This window comes from Stigmatopora argus, chromosome 10, assembly GCF_051989625.1.
Source record: "Stigmatopora argus isolate UIUO_Sarg chromosome 10, RoL_Sarg_1.0, whole genome shotgun sequence".
NCBI lineage: Eukaryota > Metazoa > Chordata > Actinopteri > Syngnathiformes > Syngnathidae > Stigmatopora > Stigmatopora argus.
Genome location: NC_135396.1, coordinates 16,335,952 through 16,351,263, shown reverse-complemented (window position 1 = coordinate 16,351,263; position 15,312 = coordinate 16,335,952). Strand labels below are relative to the sequence as shown.

At 43.9% G+C, this 15,312-nt stretch overlaps 1 protein-coding gene across 2 annotated transcripts in view; it reads right to left on the bottom strand.

The window, feature by feature from the left end:
• Nucleotides 1–4,391: 4,391 nt before the first annotated feature.
• Nucleotides 4,392–15,312, bottom strand: part of LOC144083825 (ATP-binding cassette subfamily G member 4-like) — a 33,978-nt gene continuing 23,057 nt past the window's right edge. For both annotated transcript variants that reach the window (XM_077611923.1, XM_077611922.1), the window contains exons 6-15: nt 11,434–11,579; nt 11,095–11,218; nt 10,563–10,677; nt 10,335–10,477; nt 9,858–9,950; nt 9,584–9,752; nt 9,409–9,509; nt 7,927–8,085; nt 7,572–7,690; nt 4,392–6,217 (exon numbers count right to left, since the gene is read on the bottom strand). In XM_077611923.1, coding sequence (XP_077468049.1) covers nt 5,992–6,217; nt 7,572–7,690; nt 7,927–8,085; nt 9,409–9,509; nt 9,584–9,752; nt 9,858–9,950; nt 10,335–10,477; nt 10,563–10,677; nt 11,095–11,218; nt 11,434–11,579 — 1,395 coding nt within the window. In that variant the 3' untranslated portion in view covers nt 4,392–5,991. The remainder of the gene's footprint in view (nt 6,218–7,571; nt 7,691–7,926; nt 8,086–9,408; nt 9,510–9,583; nt 9,753–9,857; nt 9,951–10,334; nt 10,478–10,562; nt 10,678–11,094; nt 11,219–11,433; nt 11,580–15,312) is intronic.

Sequence of the window (15,312 nt, the reverse complement as noted above, 5' to 3'; positions counted from 1 at the left end):
ATGGTTGTCTTTCTCTTTGTGCCCTGCAATTGGCTGGCCACCAATTCACGGTGTCCCCCGCCTCTGGCCTGAAGTCAGCTGGAATAGGCTTCAGCACCCCCCGCAACCCTAGCAAGGATAAAGCGGTTCAGAAAATGAGATGAGAGATGAGAATTATCAAGAAGCAAAAATCCATTAACAGAAGGGTGTCCTAACTATTCCACACTGGATTTTGCAACTGATCCCAAACAGACAGTTTTGTTACGAGCAGCCTGCTATTGTTTTTCCTGACTCTCGTTTGTCCCTCCTGCCTTGCCGTTGTGTTTGCGCAGCTGCGCGTGATTCAAAATTAGTCTCTGATTTGTCTATTTAAACCCCACTGAGTTTAATGTCATTGTTGGGTCGTCTGCCTAAATTCCCTTACCATGCATCCATGCTATCTTGCTCCTCGAATCCACGTGTTTTCCCTAATCCAGTTTGGTTTCAAGTTTTGTTTCATAAGTCTTTGTTATTTTGTAAGGTCCCTCCTAAATTATTAAAGTTTTGGTTATGAGCACCATTTGCCTCATTCTCACCTGCTTCCCCGCGACTCGGTCCTAATCCCTCCTACCTCCCCTCGACGTCTCCCATGGACGTAATAGAACGATCCGACCACATTGACCCTGCGGGAAGACCACCGACGCTCACACGCGCCAAATATCATATATACAGTGCCTAGACCAGGGGTGGCCAAGTCCAGTCCTCGAGAGCCCCTATCCGGTCTGTTTTCCATATCTCCCTCCACCTACACACCTGAATCAAATAATCTGGATCGGTATCAAGCTTCTGGACAGCATTCTGATGAGTTGATCATTTGATTCATGTGTGGTAGAGGAGGGAGATATGGAAAACCCAAGTGGAAAACGGACTTGGGCACCCTTTGTCAGGGCAGCCTGTTTGTCCCTCCTGACGTGCCGTCAGAGAGCAGCTGCAGTCAATCTGCTGATCGATTCCTGTTTTGTTATTTAAAGAGCAATGAGTCATAGAACCATTGCCGGATCGTTTCTTCTGTTCATGCATGCGCGCAGCATGCTGCCGTTTTGCTTTCCAAGCCATTGTTGATTTATAGATCCCTGTTGATTTATTAAAGGATGTCGTTTGAAGCCAACTGCGTCGATTCAACTCCCGTTTCCCGCGGATGGGTCCTAATATATTCCCGATCGCGCCGCGACGACGCGGCGAGATCGTAACACCCTTGGCCTAAACGCATTGCATCTTGCCATTTCCTCTTTTGTTTCGAGTGAATTCTGCATTGTGCACATCACCTGTGGAAAAAGACTTTTTTTTGAGTCACCGTTGAAAATGCCTCCTAAATATTGATGTTCGTTAATATGCTAAAGGTGTAGCATGCGATTGCGCCATAAATGAATCTACACTGTGTACATAATTCAGCAGGGAGGAACCATTTTAATGTTAATGGGCTACAGCGTGTGGTTGAAATGGAGACACAGTAAGTGAACGCACGACCTGTATTCTGCAAATAAATAAATATAAATTATCATGAGGTGAAGAGGTCCGAGGTGTAGTGGCGGGTCTTTCCGCCCAGGTTGCCGTGCTGTAGGTTGCAGCGACCATTCTTCTCCACGAAGCGTTGCCGCTTTCACTTGACCACGTAGCACATAGCGTTGTTCACCACCCAAAGCTCACATCTTCTGATGTGCGGAACTGCAAATTCTTGTTTGGATGAAGACTTCAAGGAATAATGTTGATGTACAGGTAGGTGTTTTTCCTCCTTGGCATTGCTGCCTGTTGCATCTTCGCCAGTGCCCACGGGTCAGCTCCAGGGTCATCAGCCAGGAACCAGCGTTCATTGATGTTTTGTTCCTTTAATCCTGGAACATCTCCTGGTGGCGGAGCAGTGTCTGAGACGTCTCCCTGTCACACCTTGCAGCTGATAGCTGTTGTCTCCTGCTGCCGTTGTTGGGGTTAGCTGTTGTTCCCCCAGCTCCTATCCTTCCTCCTAAGCCAGAGCCAAAAGCTGCCTCTCTCTGCCAGCTCTTTTATGGCCTTTCTCAGGTTGCCTCCAGACACCCCTTCGTCATGCCCCAGACTAGACTGCTGGCTGGTTGCGCCTGTCACCCTATCAGAGGTCCAGCCCCTAATGACTCGAGTGCTGCATGACCATGCTGCTGTATCGTCTCAACAGTTTACTGATTCCGACCACGCTCTGCCCCCACGACCACGGATCACGGACCACGGACCACGGACAACGACCACGGATCACGGATAACAACCACGGATCACGGACCACGACTTCGCCTTCGACCCTGTACCCTCCACACGGACTCCATGGCAACCGACCTTCCCGCTACGGCTAACGACCCCCCTCCGCCGTCCCCTGTTGTGCTCGCCCACATCGCGGACGATCGAAATAAAGATTTGAAAGAACCAGACTCGCACCCTCGCCTGCTTTGGGGTCCTCCATCCCCGTACGTAACAGCACGATCCAGCCAGAATGGACCCCGCAGGCACAGACCAAGTCCCCACGACCCACCTGCGCAAGTCGTGGACCAGCACACCAAAGCTATAAAATTCCTCTTGGCTGAGGTATCGAGCATAACTCAGACCCTCAATGCCATATGGGCACAACTCACGCCCTTGCCTCACTTACCGAGTGCACAGCCAACCCCAGCCGCTCCCAAGGTAACACCGGTATCGCCGCAACGCGAACCTATGGGCCCCCACCCGCCCCCTACAGTAGAAATCTCGGCGCATGCCAGCATTTCTAGGTTCAATACCGGTTGGTATTTGAACAACAATGCCTCACCTACCGTGACCGGACGATTTGCCGAAAGACGTTTCGCCGACGGATGTTTGGCCGACGGACAGTTTCGCTTCAAGATCGCTTACCTGATCGGCTGTCTCCGTGATGAGGCCCTGGCCTGGGCAAGCGCCGAATGGGAGCGGGGCTCCCATATATGTACCTCTGATTGTGTTGTAGCCTATTCCAGCTTACTTCGGGCCAGAGGCATTGGACACCCTTAATCGGTGGCCAGCCGATCGCAGGGCACAAGGAGACGGACAACCATGCAATTTAGAGTGTCCAATCCACCTACCATGCCTGTTTTTGGCATGTGGGAGGAAACCGGAGTACCCGGAGGAAACCCACGGAGGCCCGGGGAGAACATGCAAACTCCACACAGGTGGACCGACCTGGATTTGAACCCAGGTACTGTATTTCTATTTTGCCCACTCTGAATATTATCGTGACCGGACGATTCGCCGAAAGACGTTTGGCTGATGGACGTTTGGCCGACGGACAGTTCGCCGAACGGACGTTTCGCCGAAACGAGATTCGCGCGCTCGCCTCGCCCCCGGATCGTGTGTGTACATGTTTTTCAACCTCGGCCTGCGGGACATATACGGCCCGTTACAGATAACATTCATTTAGGAATAACAAGGGCATGTACTGCCCCCCGCTGGACATATTTCTAAATACAAGTAACGTACTACAATGTGCTGCCAATTTTTTATATTTTTTATTTTATCATTGCGTTTAAGTAGTAGCCATTTGGACACGCAATGTAATTTATCAAAGATGGGGATTGATGTCTGACACTGATAAAAAAACAACACTAGAAGACGTGAAATTCTAAGTGCCTTGGACAGACGAGAGGGCTTAGAAAACAATACCTGAAAATGCCATGGAACACACTTTTACTTCTAGTATAATTTTAAATAATTTCCCATTATTTTAGGGAATATATATTCAAAATGATTTGCCGAGAACCTTAATTCAAAGATTAATCTCAACGTTTTCTATGCTGGTGTAAATTTTCTGGAGTAGGATTTCTGGATTTACAATTTCATTACAGTAGTACTTACTGTTACTACTACTTTATTTTCTCTATTTCTTCTGTCATGTACTGTTCTGCGTGATCTCCAAATGGCTACTACTTTAAAAGCAAGGATAAAATAAAAAATATAAAAAATTGGCAGCACATTGTAGTACGTTACTTGTATTTAGAAATATGTCCAGTGGGGGGCAATACATGCCCTTGTTATTCCTAAATGAATGTTATCTGTAACGTGCAGTATATGGCCCGGGGGCCGAGGTTGAAAAACATGTACACACTCAATCCGGGGGCGGGGCGAGCGCGCGAATCACGTTTCGGCAAAACGTCCGTTCGGCGAACTGTCCGTCGGCCAAACGTCCGTCGGCGAAACATCTTTCGGCGAATCGTCTGAGTACCGAATATTATCATCCATACACTCGAGAAAGCAAAGAGAAGCAGAAGTACTCATGCAACAAACAAATTGGGTGTTCATATCCAAGTGCAATTTGCATTAATGTTTTAGGATGTTGATGTAATGGATATAGAAACCCCTCAACAAGGGATTTGGCATCTAACAAAAATACAGTATTCAACTGATAGGTTTATTAATAGTTATACTTTAATATAATATAAAACAATACAAGGAAGGCATCAGGCACATCTCCGACGTTAACTTGCAAGTGAGAATCAGTCCTGGCTTGTCCTCGCCACCATGACATTCTGAAGAAAGCCATCCTCCTCTGTCCATTTAGTCGCGCATAATCAAAACACTTAAGGTTATCTGATTCAAACAATTGCATAAGCTAACCGAATAACACAATTAAGGTAAAAAAACAACTGCCACAACAATTGCATATCAGGTCGGAAACCAAAAACAACTGCGTAAGAATTTGCACAAGTAAGAATAATAATATCCATACAAGGTGAACCGAGCGACTGTATTTTGAAACAATATGCGAATATTTTCGGAAGTTGATTCGATTATCACCATCTGCCGGAATCCAAGTCAAAGCAATTCAAGAGTCCTTCACAGATCTTCATTGCGAACTCAGATCAACAGTCCTCGGCCCGGAACTTGGTGATCTGTCAGGTCAATAGTCCTAAAAACAATTAAATGTCCTCGGAGCCAGCTGCGGGGGGAGTGTCCTTGTTATACTGAGCTTTCGGCTGCTTATAATGATTTAATGTATCACATATACATATAATGACTAATATTCCACACATACATATAATGATTAATACGCACATATATAATAATATCCCAGAATAACCCCAACATCAACATTATCGAATGCTAGTTGAGTGAGTGATGTGTGCATCAAAATATTCCATTGTAAGTCAGGTTATTAATTATTATTTATTTATTGTTATAGTTCTCAATTATTTTACACAATTCCGCAGTCAAGCTGAAAAAAAGACCTAAGATTGATACAAAATAATAGCTTGAGTAAAAATAACTCTCGTCAAATACAATGCAAAGCTGCTTCCAGTTTTTGATCTCGTTCCAAGTGTTCCTTTTAGCATGCAGTCCAAATGCCTATGTTTTTCATATTAATCATCAAATTTAGCACCAAACATAATTGCATGTTGTGTCCTGTTATCCGAAGTATAGGTTGTGGAGGTACAAAAAAAATAAAAGAACCCTCCTTTACTTCCATCTTAAATACTCAAACATTAGTGCACGAACACATTACAGATAATTGTATAGTAAAATATTAAGGCTGAGCATTCAACTTTTGAAAAAAAAATTCAGATATGACAGAATTTATATCACATACAGGGAATAGAATATGAAATTTAAGAAGACGGTAGTAATCATTTAAAATTCTAAAAAAAAAAAAATCTACCTCAATTATGTGATTTCTAGTCATTAGAGAACAAATGTATATCAAGACACACTTCAGGTATATTGTGTGTACTGTATTTTTCCGAGGTGGCCTTGACGTTTTTGGGCACAGCCAGTTAATCTTCAACAGTATGTTCATGGTCCCCTGCAGATGTGTTTGAAAACTCAAGAATTAATGTGGTGTGTTGAGGTAATTTTGTTCATGATGTGAACAGAGTTAACACCCTTCAGGATATATTTTTATAGTCATGTGTGAAGTTAAAAAAAGTATTTATAAAAGAAACGTTGAAACGTTATAAGAATGATGATCTGGTCTGGAATGCCAAGAGTGCAAAACTTGTGAAAGACAAGCTACCGCTCAGCCACTATTTTATAGCGGAGGACAAGGTAGGTGGCCAGCCGCAGGACGAGAAAGAACACACCCAGCACAATGAAATCAATGTAGAGCTTAGCATTTTCTACATCTAACAGCTGAAGAACTTCCTCCGGCTGCTGAAAGCGACACATCTTGCCTGGACACGCCAACTGTGAACGATTCATTCCGTAAATGGACAGAATCACTCCTTCAAAGCCATATCTGTGAGAGACAAGAGTAAACACAGTGAACACAACACTAAAAAGGGCATGCATGCTGTAGAGTAAATTTTAAAAAATAATATTGTCTTGATGTTGCCTCTTCCTAAGAACTAAAAACTCCAAATCCTCATGTCATATCAATTATCCTTTAAGTTGATCCTGTTTGGACATAAGTAAAACCAAACAATGCACTCGAAACACAGTTTCTGGTTGATCTCAGAAATTTTGTTGTTGTTGTTGTTGTTGTTAAATCAAATGGGATATTCCAGATTCTTGAGAATGTTTTAATCGTGTATTAACTGTGCCCGTGCTTAATTACTTGGTGTGCTCATATAAAAAATAAAAGTTGAACCAATCAAATATGCAGTGTTATTCGCGGGCAAACACAAGCTTTTGCTGAAAAACCTAGCTAACAGCAAAGCTGAGGTTCATCACATCCACTATAATTGCCAAACTATGACACCAGTTTTTTCTTCATGTTCAAAGATCTCAACTCATCTCATTTTCTGAACCGCTTTATACTTATTAGGTTCACGGGGATGCTGGAGCCAATCCCAGATGTCGCTAGGCCAGAGGCGGGGGACAGCCAATCGCAGGGCACAAGGAGACGGACAACCATGCACACTCACACCCATACCTAGGGGCAATTTAGAGTGTCCAATCAGCCCACCATGCATGTTTTTGGAATGTGGGAGGAAACCGGAGTACCCTTAGGAAACCCACGCAGGCCCGGGCAGAACATGCAAACTCAACACAGTTGGACTGATCTGGACTTAATGTTCAAAGAAGATTGTTCATTCATTTATTTTTTGAACTGCCTATCCTAACAAGGGTTGTGGGGATTCTGGAGCCTATCCCAACTAACTACAGGCACCAGGCAGGAGAGACCCTGCATTGGTGTCCAGCCAATCACTGGGCACAAGCAGACGGACTGGTATTATGCATGCTCACACTCATATCTAAGGGCAATTTAGAGTGTCCAACCAGCTTACCATGCATGTTTTGGGGTGTGGGAGGAAACCAGCGCACAGTGAGGACCGACCTGGGTTCGAAAACTCAACCCCAGAACTGTGAGGCCAACGCGAAAGAAGATTATATATGAGTATTAGTGTATTATTAATTTAAGCTCTTTCTTTTCTGTAACATCTTAAAAAAGCACCTGGTTAGTAGAATAGTCCTAAAGGGCCTGAAATTTGAAAAAAAAAAGCGAGGATATCCACCTTAATGGTCAAAGTAAACAATAAAACATGGAACTTCTCTCCTTGCCTCATAAATAAAGATTCAATAAAATAACTGGAAATGATAGATTAATGGCGCCTCCTCTGAAACACACATAAGCACAAAGACACACAAACCTAACATATGACACATAAGAGCTCCATCGCAGGTATTTTGGAATTGTGTCAAAGTTCACAAAGAATCCAGAAAAAAGCAGCACTGGAATGGCTGTGACCGGTCCAACAAATGTGGCCACCTGTGTAGAGGTACATAGTAGACGTAGTCACAAAATTGCAAGGTAAGAAAAAAATGTTTTTTAACTCACTGACTACTACAGGCAAGTGATAGACATCCAATCCATTTAAACTTGTAGGTCTAGCAGTGAGTAATAATGCTGAAATAGGCATCCAAAGCAATACCAGTTGTCCCAGTTGAATTGAATTGAATGTCTGTCGCAATCCTTGGCAGCCATTGAGTTAATAAATGAAGTACCTGCGGCGAGGTGGAGGCGGCGCCAACGAGCATTCCAAGAGACTGTGCCACTAGAGAAGTGCAAATAGACAGCGCTATGAAAAGCAGGTAGCGGCTGACCTCAGGAGGCTGCTGTGTCATCCAGTACACGATGCTGCAGTATATGATGGGGCAGATCACCTGAAACATCAGAGTGTAATAAGTACAATAATGCACTATTGTTCCGATCTGAAAAGATATACCATAAATATTCTTGGGTATATTTGCCTGTCTTGCTAATTTTGTAACACATTAAAACACTATAATATACATATTTATTCTTTTAACTATGTGAGTTTCTGTTCTGGACATTATTATTATTATAAAGACCACGTAAAGATAATCTACTCGCAGTAATGGTCATACATTACTGTAGTGCTGTACTTCAGCACCAAGATGACAGATTTAGCTACTATAGTACAGTGGTACCTCTACATATGAGCAGCTCTACCTACGAGATGCTCGAGATATGAGGAAAATTTCAAGCAAATAATTAGCTCTGGATACAAGAAAAATTTCGAGATGCGAGAAAGCCAGGTGGCCATGACATGAGAGTCTGTTTATCGTTGTAGCGCACTGTCTTTTTTGCTGCATCTCTTTCGTGTATAACAGATAACTACGAGCACTGAACGGTTTCTTCACACAAGTTTCTCCTACACATGGATCAGAAAACGCACAACGCACATAAACAACTGATATTTTCAAATATTCCTTGAGCGCCATTATTTATCCAGCTTTATCCTCACTAGGGTCACAGGGGGTACTGGAGCTCATCCCAGCTGACTTCGGGCCAGAGGCGGGAGACACCCTGAATCGGTGGCCAGCTGATCGCAGGGCACAAGGAGACAGACAACCATTCACGCTCACACTCAAACTTAGGGGCAATTTAGAATGTCCAATCAGTCTACCATGCATGTCTTTGGAATGTGTAAGGAAACTGGAGTACCCGAAGAAAACCCACGCAGGCCCGGGGAGAATATGCAAACTCCACACAGGTGGACCGACCTGGATTTGAACCCAGGTACCCCACTGTGAGGCCGACGCGCTAACCACTCACCCGCCAGGCCACCCGAGAGCCATACTCAAAATTTAAAAGTAAAAATGCTTGACAATGTGGGCATTTTTTTGTCATTTCACTACTTTTAAAGTTAAAAAAATGCCTCTGAATTCTCTCGATAACCATTTGTACATGTGTGCCACATTCTATATTGTTAGACCAGAGGTGGCCAACTCCGATCCTCGAGAACCGCTATCCGGTCTGCTTTCCATATCTCCCTCCACTACCACACCTGAATCAAATGATCAACTCATCATTACTAGAATGTGCTTAAAAATGCATGCGAGTTATTTTAAGATTCCTCTCAAACCCTCCACATTGTGTTGGCAGAATGTTTTGTTAAAAAAATAAAAATAAAACCCTGCTAGATGTCAACAAAGTGTAAGACTTTGTTACCACCAACCCACTTGAAATGGAATATCTGCCATGGTCTTGGCCAGATAATAAGCTTTCAGGCTGTACCAGTAGTTCAAATGCTCCCTCAGAAACACTGACATCTCCAATGGGACTGAAAAACACATACGGATTGATACAAAAACATATGCTGAAGTTGTCCCTCTTTGCTCTTTTCTGAATACTCACAGGTTAAGACTGTTGGCATGAGTGCTCCAAACATGAGGAAAAGCATTGAGAAGAACAGAAATCCAGTGTTGTTAAGCACCTTGCTGGCATCATTGCCAATGTTTAGATACAGCAAGCCTATTAACAAACCTATGGCTATGTGGGACATAAGTCGAAGGTGGGTCAAAACCTACCAACAAAACAAAAAAACAACAGTAATAAAACACATTGAAGTGTCTATATTGTGATAGTTTAATTTATTGGTTGTTTTATGAATGTTTTGAGTGTTACTTGCCTGATCTCGACAAATTGTTATGAAGGTTCTCTTGAAGAGGATGCAGAACTGTGTCAGTGAGCTTGTGGCAAAGGTATGTCTCTCTATGTGCCCCTGAGCAAAACGGAAATGTTGCTTTTTTGAATGATTCTGAATAATAAACAGTAATTCACTGTCAGGCCCATTCAGTTCAAATTGATTGGATGTCTCGCTCCCTCAATTGCACTGAAACTGGATCATTCACTTTCAGCCTTCCCAATTGAAATAAACTGGACATTCAATGCGACCAATGGCAGCCAATGGGTTAAGAGGTGGGTAGTGTATCCACCAGTTTTATTCAAGAATTACTTTGTTAGTTCAAAGTGGTATTACTTAGGTAAAAGTAAAAGTAGTCCTCCAAAAAAATTACTCAAGTACATGTAAAAAAGTACCAGGTGAAATAAATTGTACTCAAGTAATGACTGAATTTAAAGCTTTCTGAAAACACTTTGTGTTCACCTTGGACCATTTTGTAGTACAGAGCAGTGAATTGTTGTTGTCACACAGGTTATTCTTCTCTTCTATTGAACACATTCCTCTTTGAACTGCTTCAAACAAAACAGGGTTCAAGTCTCCATATTCTCCTGAAGCCACTTCAATGACTGAATAAGGATTTGAAAAACAGAATGTCATGTTATCTTTGGGTGCCCATATAAAATTTTGCTGATCCAATTTGAGTATACTTACTGAAATCTGCAGGGTTGTGATAGGTAGGACAGTAAAGTCCCAGTCCCTTCAAGTAGGGGATGAGGTTGGGTACAGTGCCTTTGTAAATACATTGACCCTGACCAAGAATGTATAGCTGTGAGGGGATAGAGTGATTGAATAAATTACTTTTTGGAATGGTAAAATGAAGAATAGGTCAGTAGAGAGCAACTGATTCATTCTGTGTTTTTAATGGCAAATTGGCAAGTGAAGAAATTAAATGATTATAAAGCATTCTCATAGATAAAGGGCAAATTTCATAAAGTCTGTCATGAAACATGATTTGAATGCAAAAATCCTACATTCAAAACATTTTCACAGAATGAATAAAAGCAAGGACCTAAATCAATGACTCGAAGAAAAAGCAAGAAGGAAGGGCAATTATGAGTCATGACTGGAGTAAAAACAAAATCCTTTTTTGTTTGTTTAAAAAAACACTAAGGGTAACAAAGAGTCAAACATAAATATCTCTATACAGAGATTATAATCCAAAAATATATGAAATGTTCAATACCTTGTCAAACATCTCAAAGAGTTTAGCACTTGGTTGGTGGATTGTGCAGATGATAGTCCTCCCTCCTAGCGCCAGAGACCGCAGCAGGGACACTACTTGATAACAAGATGTGCTGTCCAAGCCACTGTGTACACAAACAGACTCCGAATTGTACTTCTCTTACTCAATAACAGAAATTGAGCTAACATTCTAAACATCAGACCTTTTAATTTTGTAACTCTGTAGCTTTGGTTTAACTTTACATGCATCCCGATAAATTATTACATATAAGAATAGTAATTCATTAGATAAATGACACAAAATGTAAAGCATTCACAGAAACATTAACTGAACTTTCACCTGGTGGGCTCATCAAAAAACATCACTGGTGGATTGTTGACCAGCTCAAGGGCAATTGCGAGCCTTTTGCACTGACCACCAGATAGTGAGCAGGTTCGGGTATGAGCACAATCAAGAAGGCCCAAAGCAATCAGAATCTCATTCACCTATCAGAGAGATTGACAGCATAAAAATGAATATGTGGAAACCCAATTGGCATATAAGGGAGGCACATCACTCAAAATGCTTCCAGAATGATGCAAAAGAAAGCCAAAAACTGATAAATTGCTTCAGGCAATTTTATATACCATAAATTTGCACTAAGGGCTACTTCTATTTTTCTCTTTCTTTGACCCCTGTGGCTTGTCAGGTGATGCATCTCGTTTATAGACTTTCCCAATCGTGCCCCTGGCAAAAAGTTCTCTGAACCTGGATGGTTATTTATGAATTAGTCACCATCAGAGGCGCACAAGCACGAGAGCCCAATACTATGCACTTATTGCGTTGCATGTACATAACCACGCTTACCAATTAAAACCAAGGAAGAAAACAAAATGCAATTTTTGAGTTAATGGCAATCGATTTAGCTATTCAATAAGGAACTACAGCTCCTCCCTGTAAGATTGGCATAAGTGATTCTTTGGTGAGATGGTGGGCACGGCCCCATAAAATTCTAACTTAAAAAAGAGCCCATAGACATTCAGAGTATTTAAAAGCAGATGACCCAAACTTGAGAACTTTCTTGAAGACTGTGCAGCTCTATCTGAAAGCTAGGTGCAACCATTTCGATGTTTTAGCTTTATGAGACGAAAAAGATTGTCTCTCAGGACATGGACAAACTCTGTCTGTAATTTACTATATAGAGAAAAATATTTTCAAACATATGCAAAATTACTCAAACTAATATATAATATCATTAGACAAGATGATGTCATAATGCTATTGTCATGTTTTGTTGTGGTTTTGGTGGTTGTGTGTTTCCTTGTGTGTCCTGTCCACATGATTGTAAATGAGTATGCTGTGTCTTTTCTGGCTATCCTTCCCTTGTGTGGCGCAGGTTTTTGTTGTTGTCATCAACCCCTGTCTCTGAATTTAAACCCCGTGTTTGTGTGTGTCGGCATGGGAGTATTTTCTGTCTTTTGTTATGTCGGTGTGCACTTCGTCCTTCCCTGTTGAGTTGGTTTCTTTGTTCATTTTTTCCCACTTTTAATTTTCTGAGGTTTATTCTGTGGTTGTTATTTCATTAAACCTTAAGTTTGTGTACCAGCCCTCCCATTTTGTTCCCTGCTTCCTAATCCTGGGTTCCGTTCTGCAGCCGAAGCTGTCGGAAAATACTACTCACAGAAATGATGGACCCAGTGGGAATCTTCCGGATTACCTTTTTTGATTTTCAAAGGAGTACGTCCTGGTGTCGGCTCATTTTGGGTTCATTTCCTACAGACACTTCCCCTGACAGTTCGTCGGGAAACCTCTACTGGGTACGCGTTTGGCTGTGGTTTACTGTGGTCCTCCGCGTGGTGGTCTGGAGGGAAGCACAGTTAGGGGCTGTGTTCAGCCAGTCGCTCCTCCCCGGCCAGCCCTTCGAAGGCGGGGCGTGCGCCGCGGGGCAGGAGGGGCCGGAAGATTGTCGACAGCCGAGCTCCCACCAGCCCCTCCCCGTCTTAGACTCCCGGCAATTGACGGACAAAGAATTGTTTTTTCCCTTTCTCGGCGGGAATCTGGTGGCATGCTCCTCCCTAAGACAATGTGGAGAAGGTGTTCAGGCCGCCGACTAGGCCACGCCATTCATCTGGAGGTGGGCGTTTGCGGTGGAGGAGGAGCGGGGAGATTGTCGACGTCTGAGCTCCCGAGCTGGGGACCTGTTCTCAAGTGCTGGATCCCACTAACTCAGACATGGGCAAACTACGGCCCGCGGGCCATATACGGCCCGTTCGGCTTTTTAATCCGGCCCGCCGACGTTGTCCAAATTATAGTAAAAATCAATGACCTCATTCATTTCCCTTTGTTTCCCTCGTTTCGCCGATAGATGTCGCACTAGTCTAGACCTTTGTTGGAGTGTAACTTGGAGAACAACAACACAGTTCCCACTGAAATGTGAGTTTCTCTACTGTGTTAAAAATAGCAACTTGCACATGTATGTACAGCAGCAGTACAGTAGCTTAATTAATATGCCGCTCATCACTCTCATCACTCTCAATTTAAAGACTGCTTTCTTTCGTTGAATAATAATGTGTTCTTAATGTCGAAAGTAAATTTGAAAATATTTTTTCACCTTCAATTGTGTCTTTTTTCTTACATTTCAATCCCCAGGTTTGATAAATTACATTGCATGTCCAAATGCTCCTGGCCCGGCCCCTCTGTCAAATTTTAGTATCCATTCTGGCCCGCAAGTCAAAAAGTTAGCCCACCCCTGCACTAACTGGTCTCAAGTGCCGGATCACGCTAGCTGCTCTCAAGTGCCGGATCCCGCTGGCCACTCTCAAGTGCCGGATCCTGCTGGCCGCTCTCAAGTGCCAGATCCCGCTGGCCGCTTTCAATGCTGTCGTTCCTCAAGAGACTTCCAGGGCGAGGCACCCGGCTGTTTCATGTGGCGTTTGTGTGTCCCGGTGATCCTTGGAGCTATGTTGTCTGGGGCCTTGTGCCCCTGGTAGGGTCACCCATGGCAAACTGGTCTGAGGTGAGGGACCAGACAAAGAGCGGCTCAGAAGATGATGATGTGAAAGAACTATGAACTACGATTTCCCTTGCCCAGACGTGGGTCACCGAGGCCCCACTCAGCCAGGCCCGGAGGAGGGGCACGGTGGCGAGCTCCTAGTGGCCGAGCCTACACCCATGGGGGAAGGCCCAAAGAGGCAGCGTGGGTTCCCCCCTCAACACCTATGAGAAGGGCCAAAGAGGTCGGGTGCGACGAAAGCTGGGCGGGAGCCACAGGAGAGAACCTTGGCGTTCCAATCCCCAGCTCCAGAAACTGGCTCTTTGGACGTGAAATGTCACCTGTCTTGTTGGGAAAGAGCCTCAGCTTGTGTGTGAGGTTGAGAAATCCCAGCTTGATGTAGTCGGGCTCACCTCTACGCACAGCTTGTGTTCTGGTACCACTCCTCTCGAGGGGGGTTGGAAACTCTTCCACTCTGGAGTTGCTCACGGTGAGAGGCACCAAGTGGGTATGGGCATACTTGTTCCCCCCTGGCTCGTTGCCTGTATGTTGGGGTTTTCGAGAGGCTGGCATCCCTCTATCTTGGTGTGGGGGGACGGGACCTAACTGTTGTTTGTGCGTATGCACCAAACAGCAGTTCAGAGTACCCACCCTTTTTGGAGTCCTTGGAGGGGGAGCTGGAGAGTGCTCTTTCGGGGGACTCCCTCGTTCTGCTGGGGGACTTCAATGTTCACGTCGGCAATGACAGTGTGACCTAGAAGGGAGTGATCGGGAAGAATTTTGGATTTCTGCGCTGGCCGTGGATTGACAATAATTAACATCAGGTTCAAGAAAAAGGGTGTCCATATATGCACTTGGCACCAGGACTCTCTAGGCCGCAATTTGATGATCAACTTTGTAGTCGTGTCTGTAAGATATGCTGACTCACTCTTTGCAATTGCTTGTTAGTATTGCATCAGTTTGGTGTGAGTTATAAAAATTGTCGAGTCATGTTGAGATATCTGCTCTGCAGATGTCTGGGCGTATCAGCCCACACCCTCTTTCTGTTATCTTCTGTGTGCAGCATCATGTTTTTCACATATAAATAGACGCACAAACTGTTCGTTCGGAGAGAGTTGCGGCGAATAGGCTGTACGTTCACAGCTGTTCGAGCTCTCCCCATTCTGCAGTCTGGTAATAAACTTATTTCCTTCAAATTGGTCTCCCTCTTTCTTAACCTGCTCCTGAAGCTGTTTTACAGACCCAAC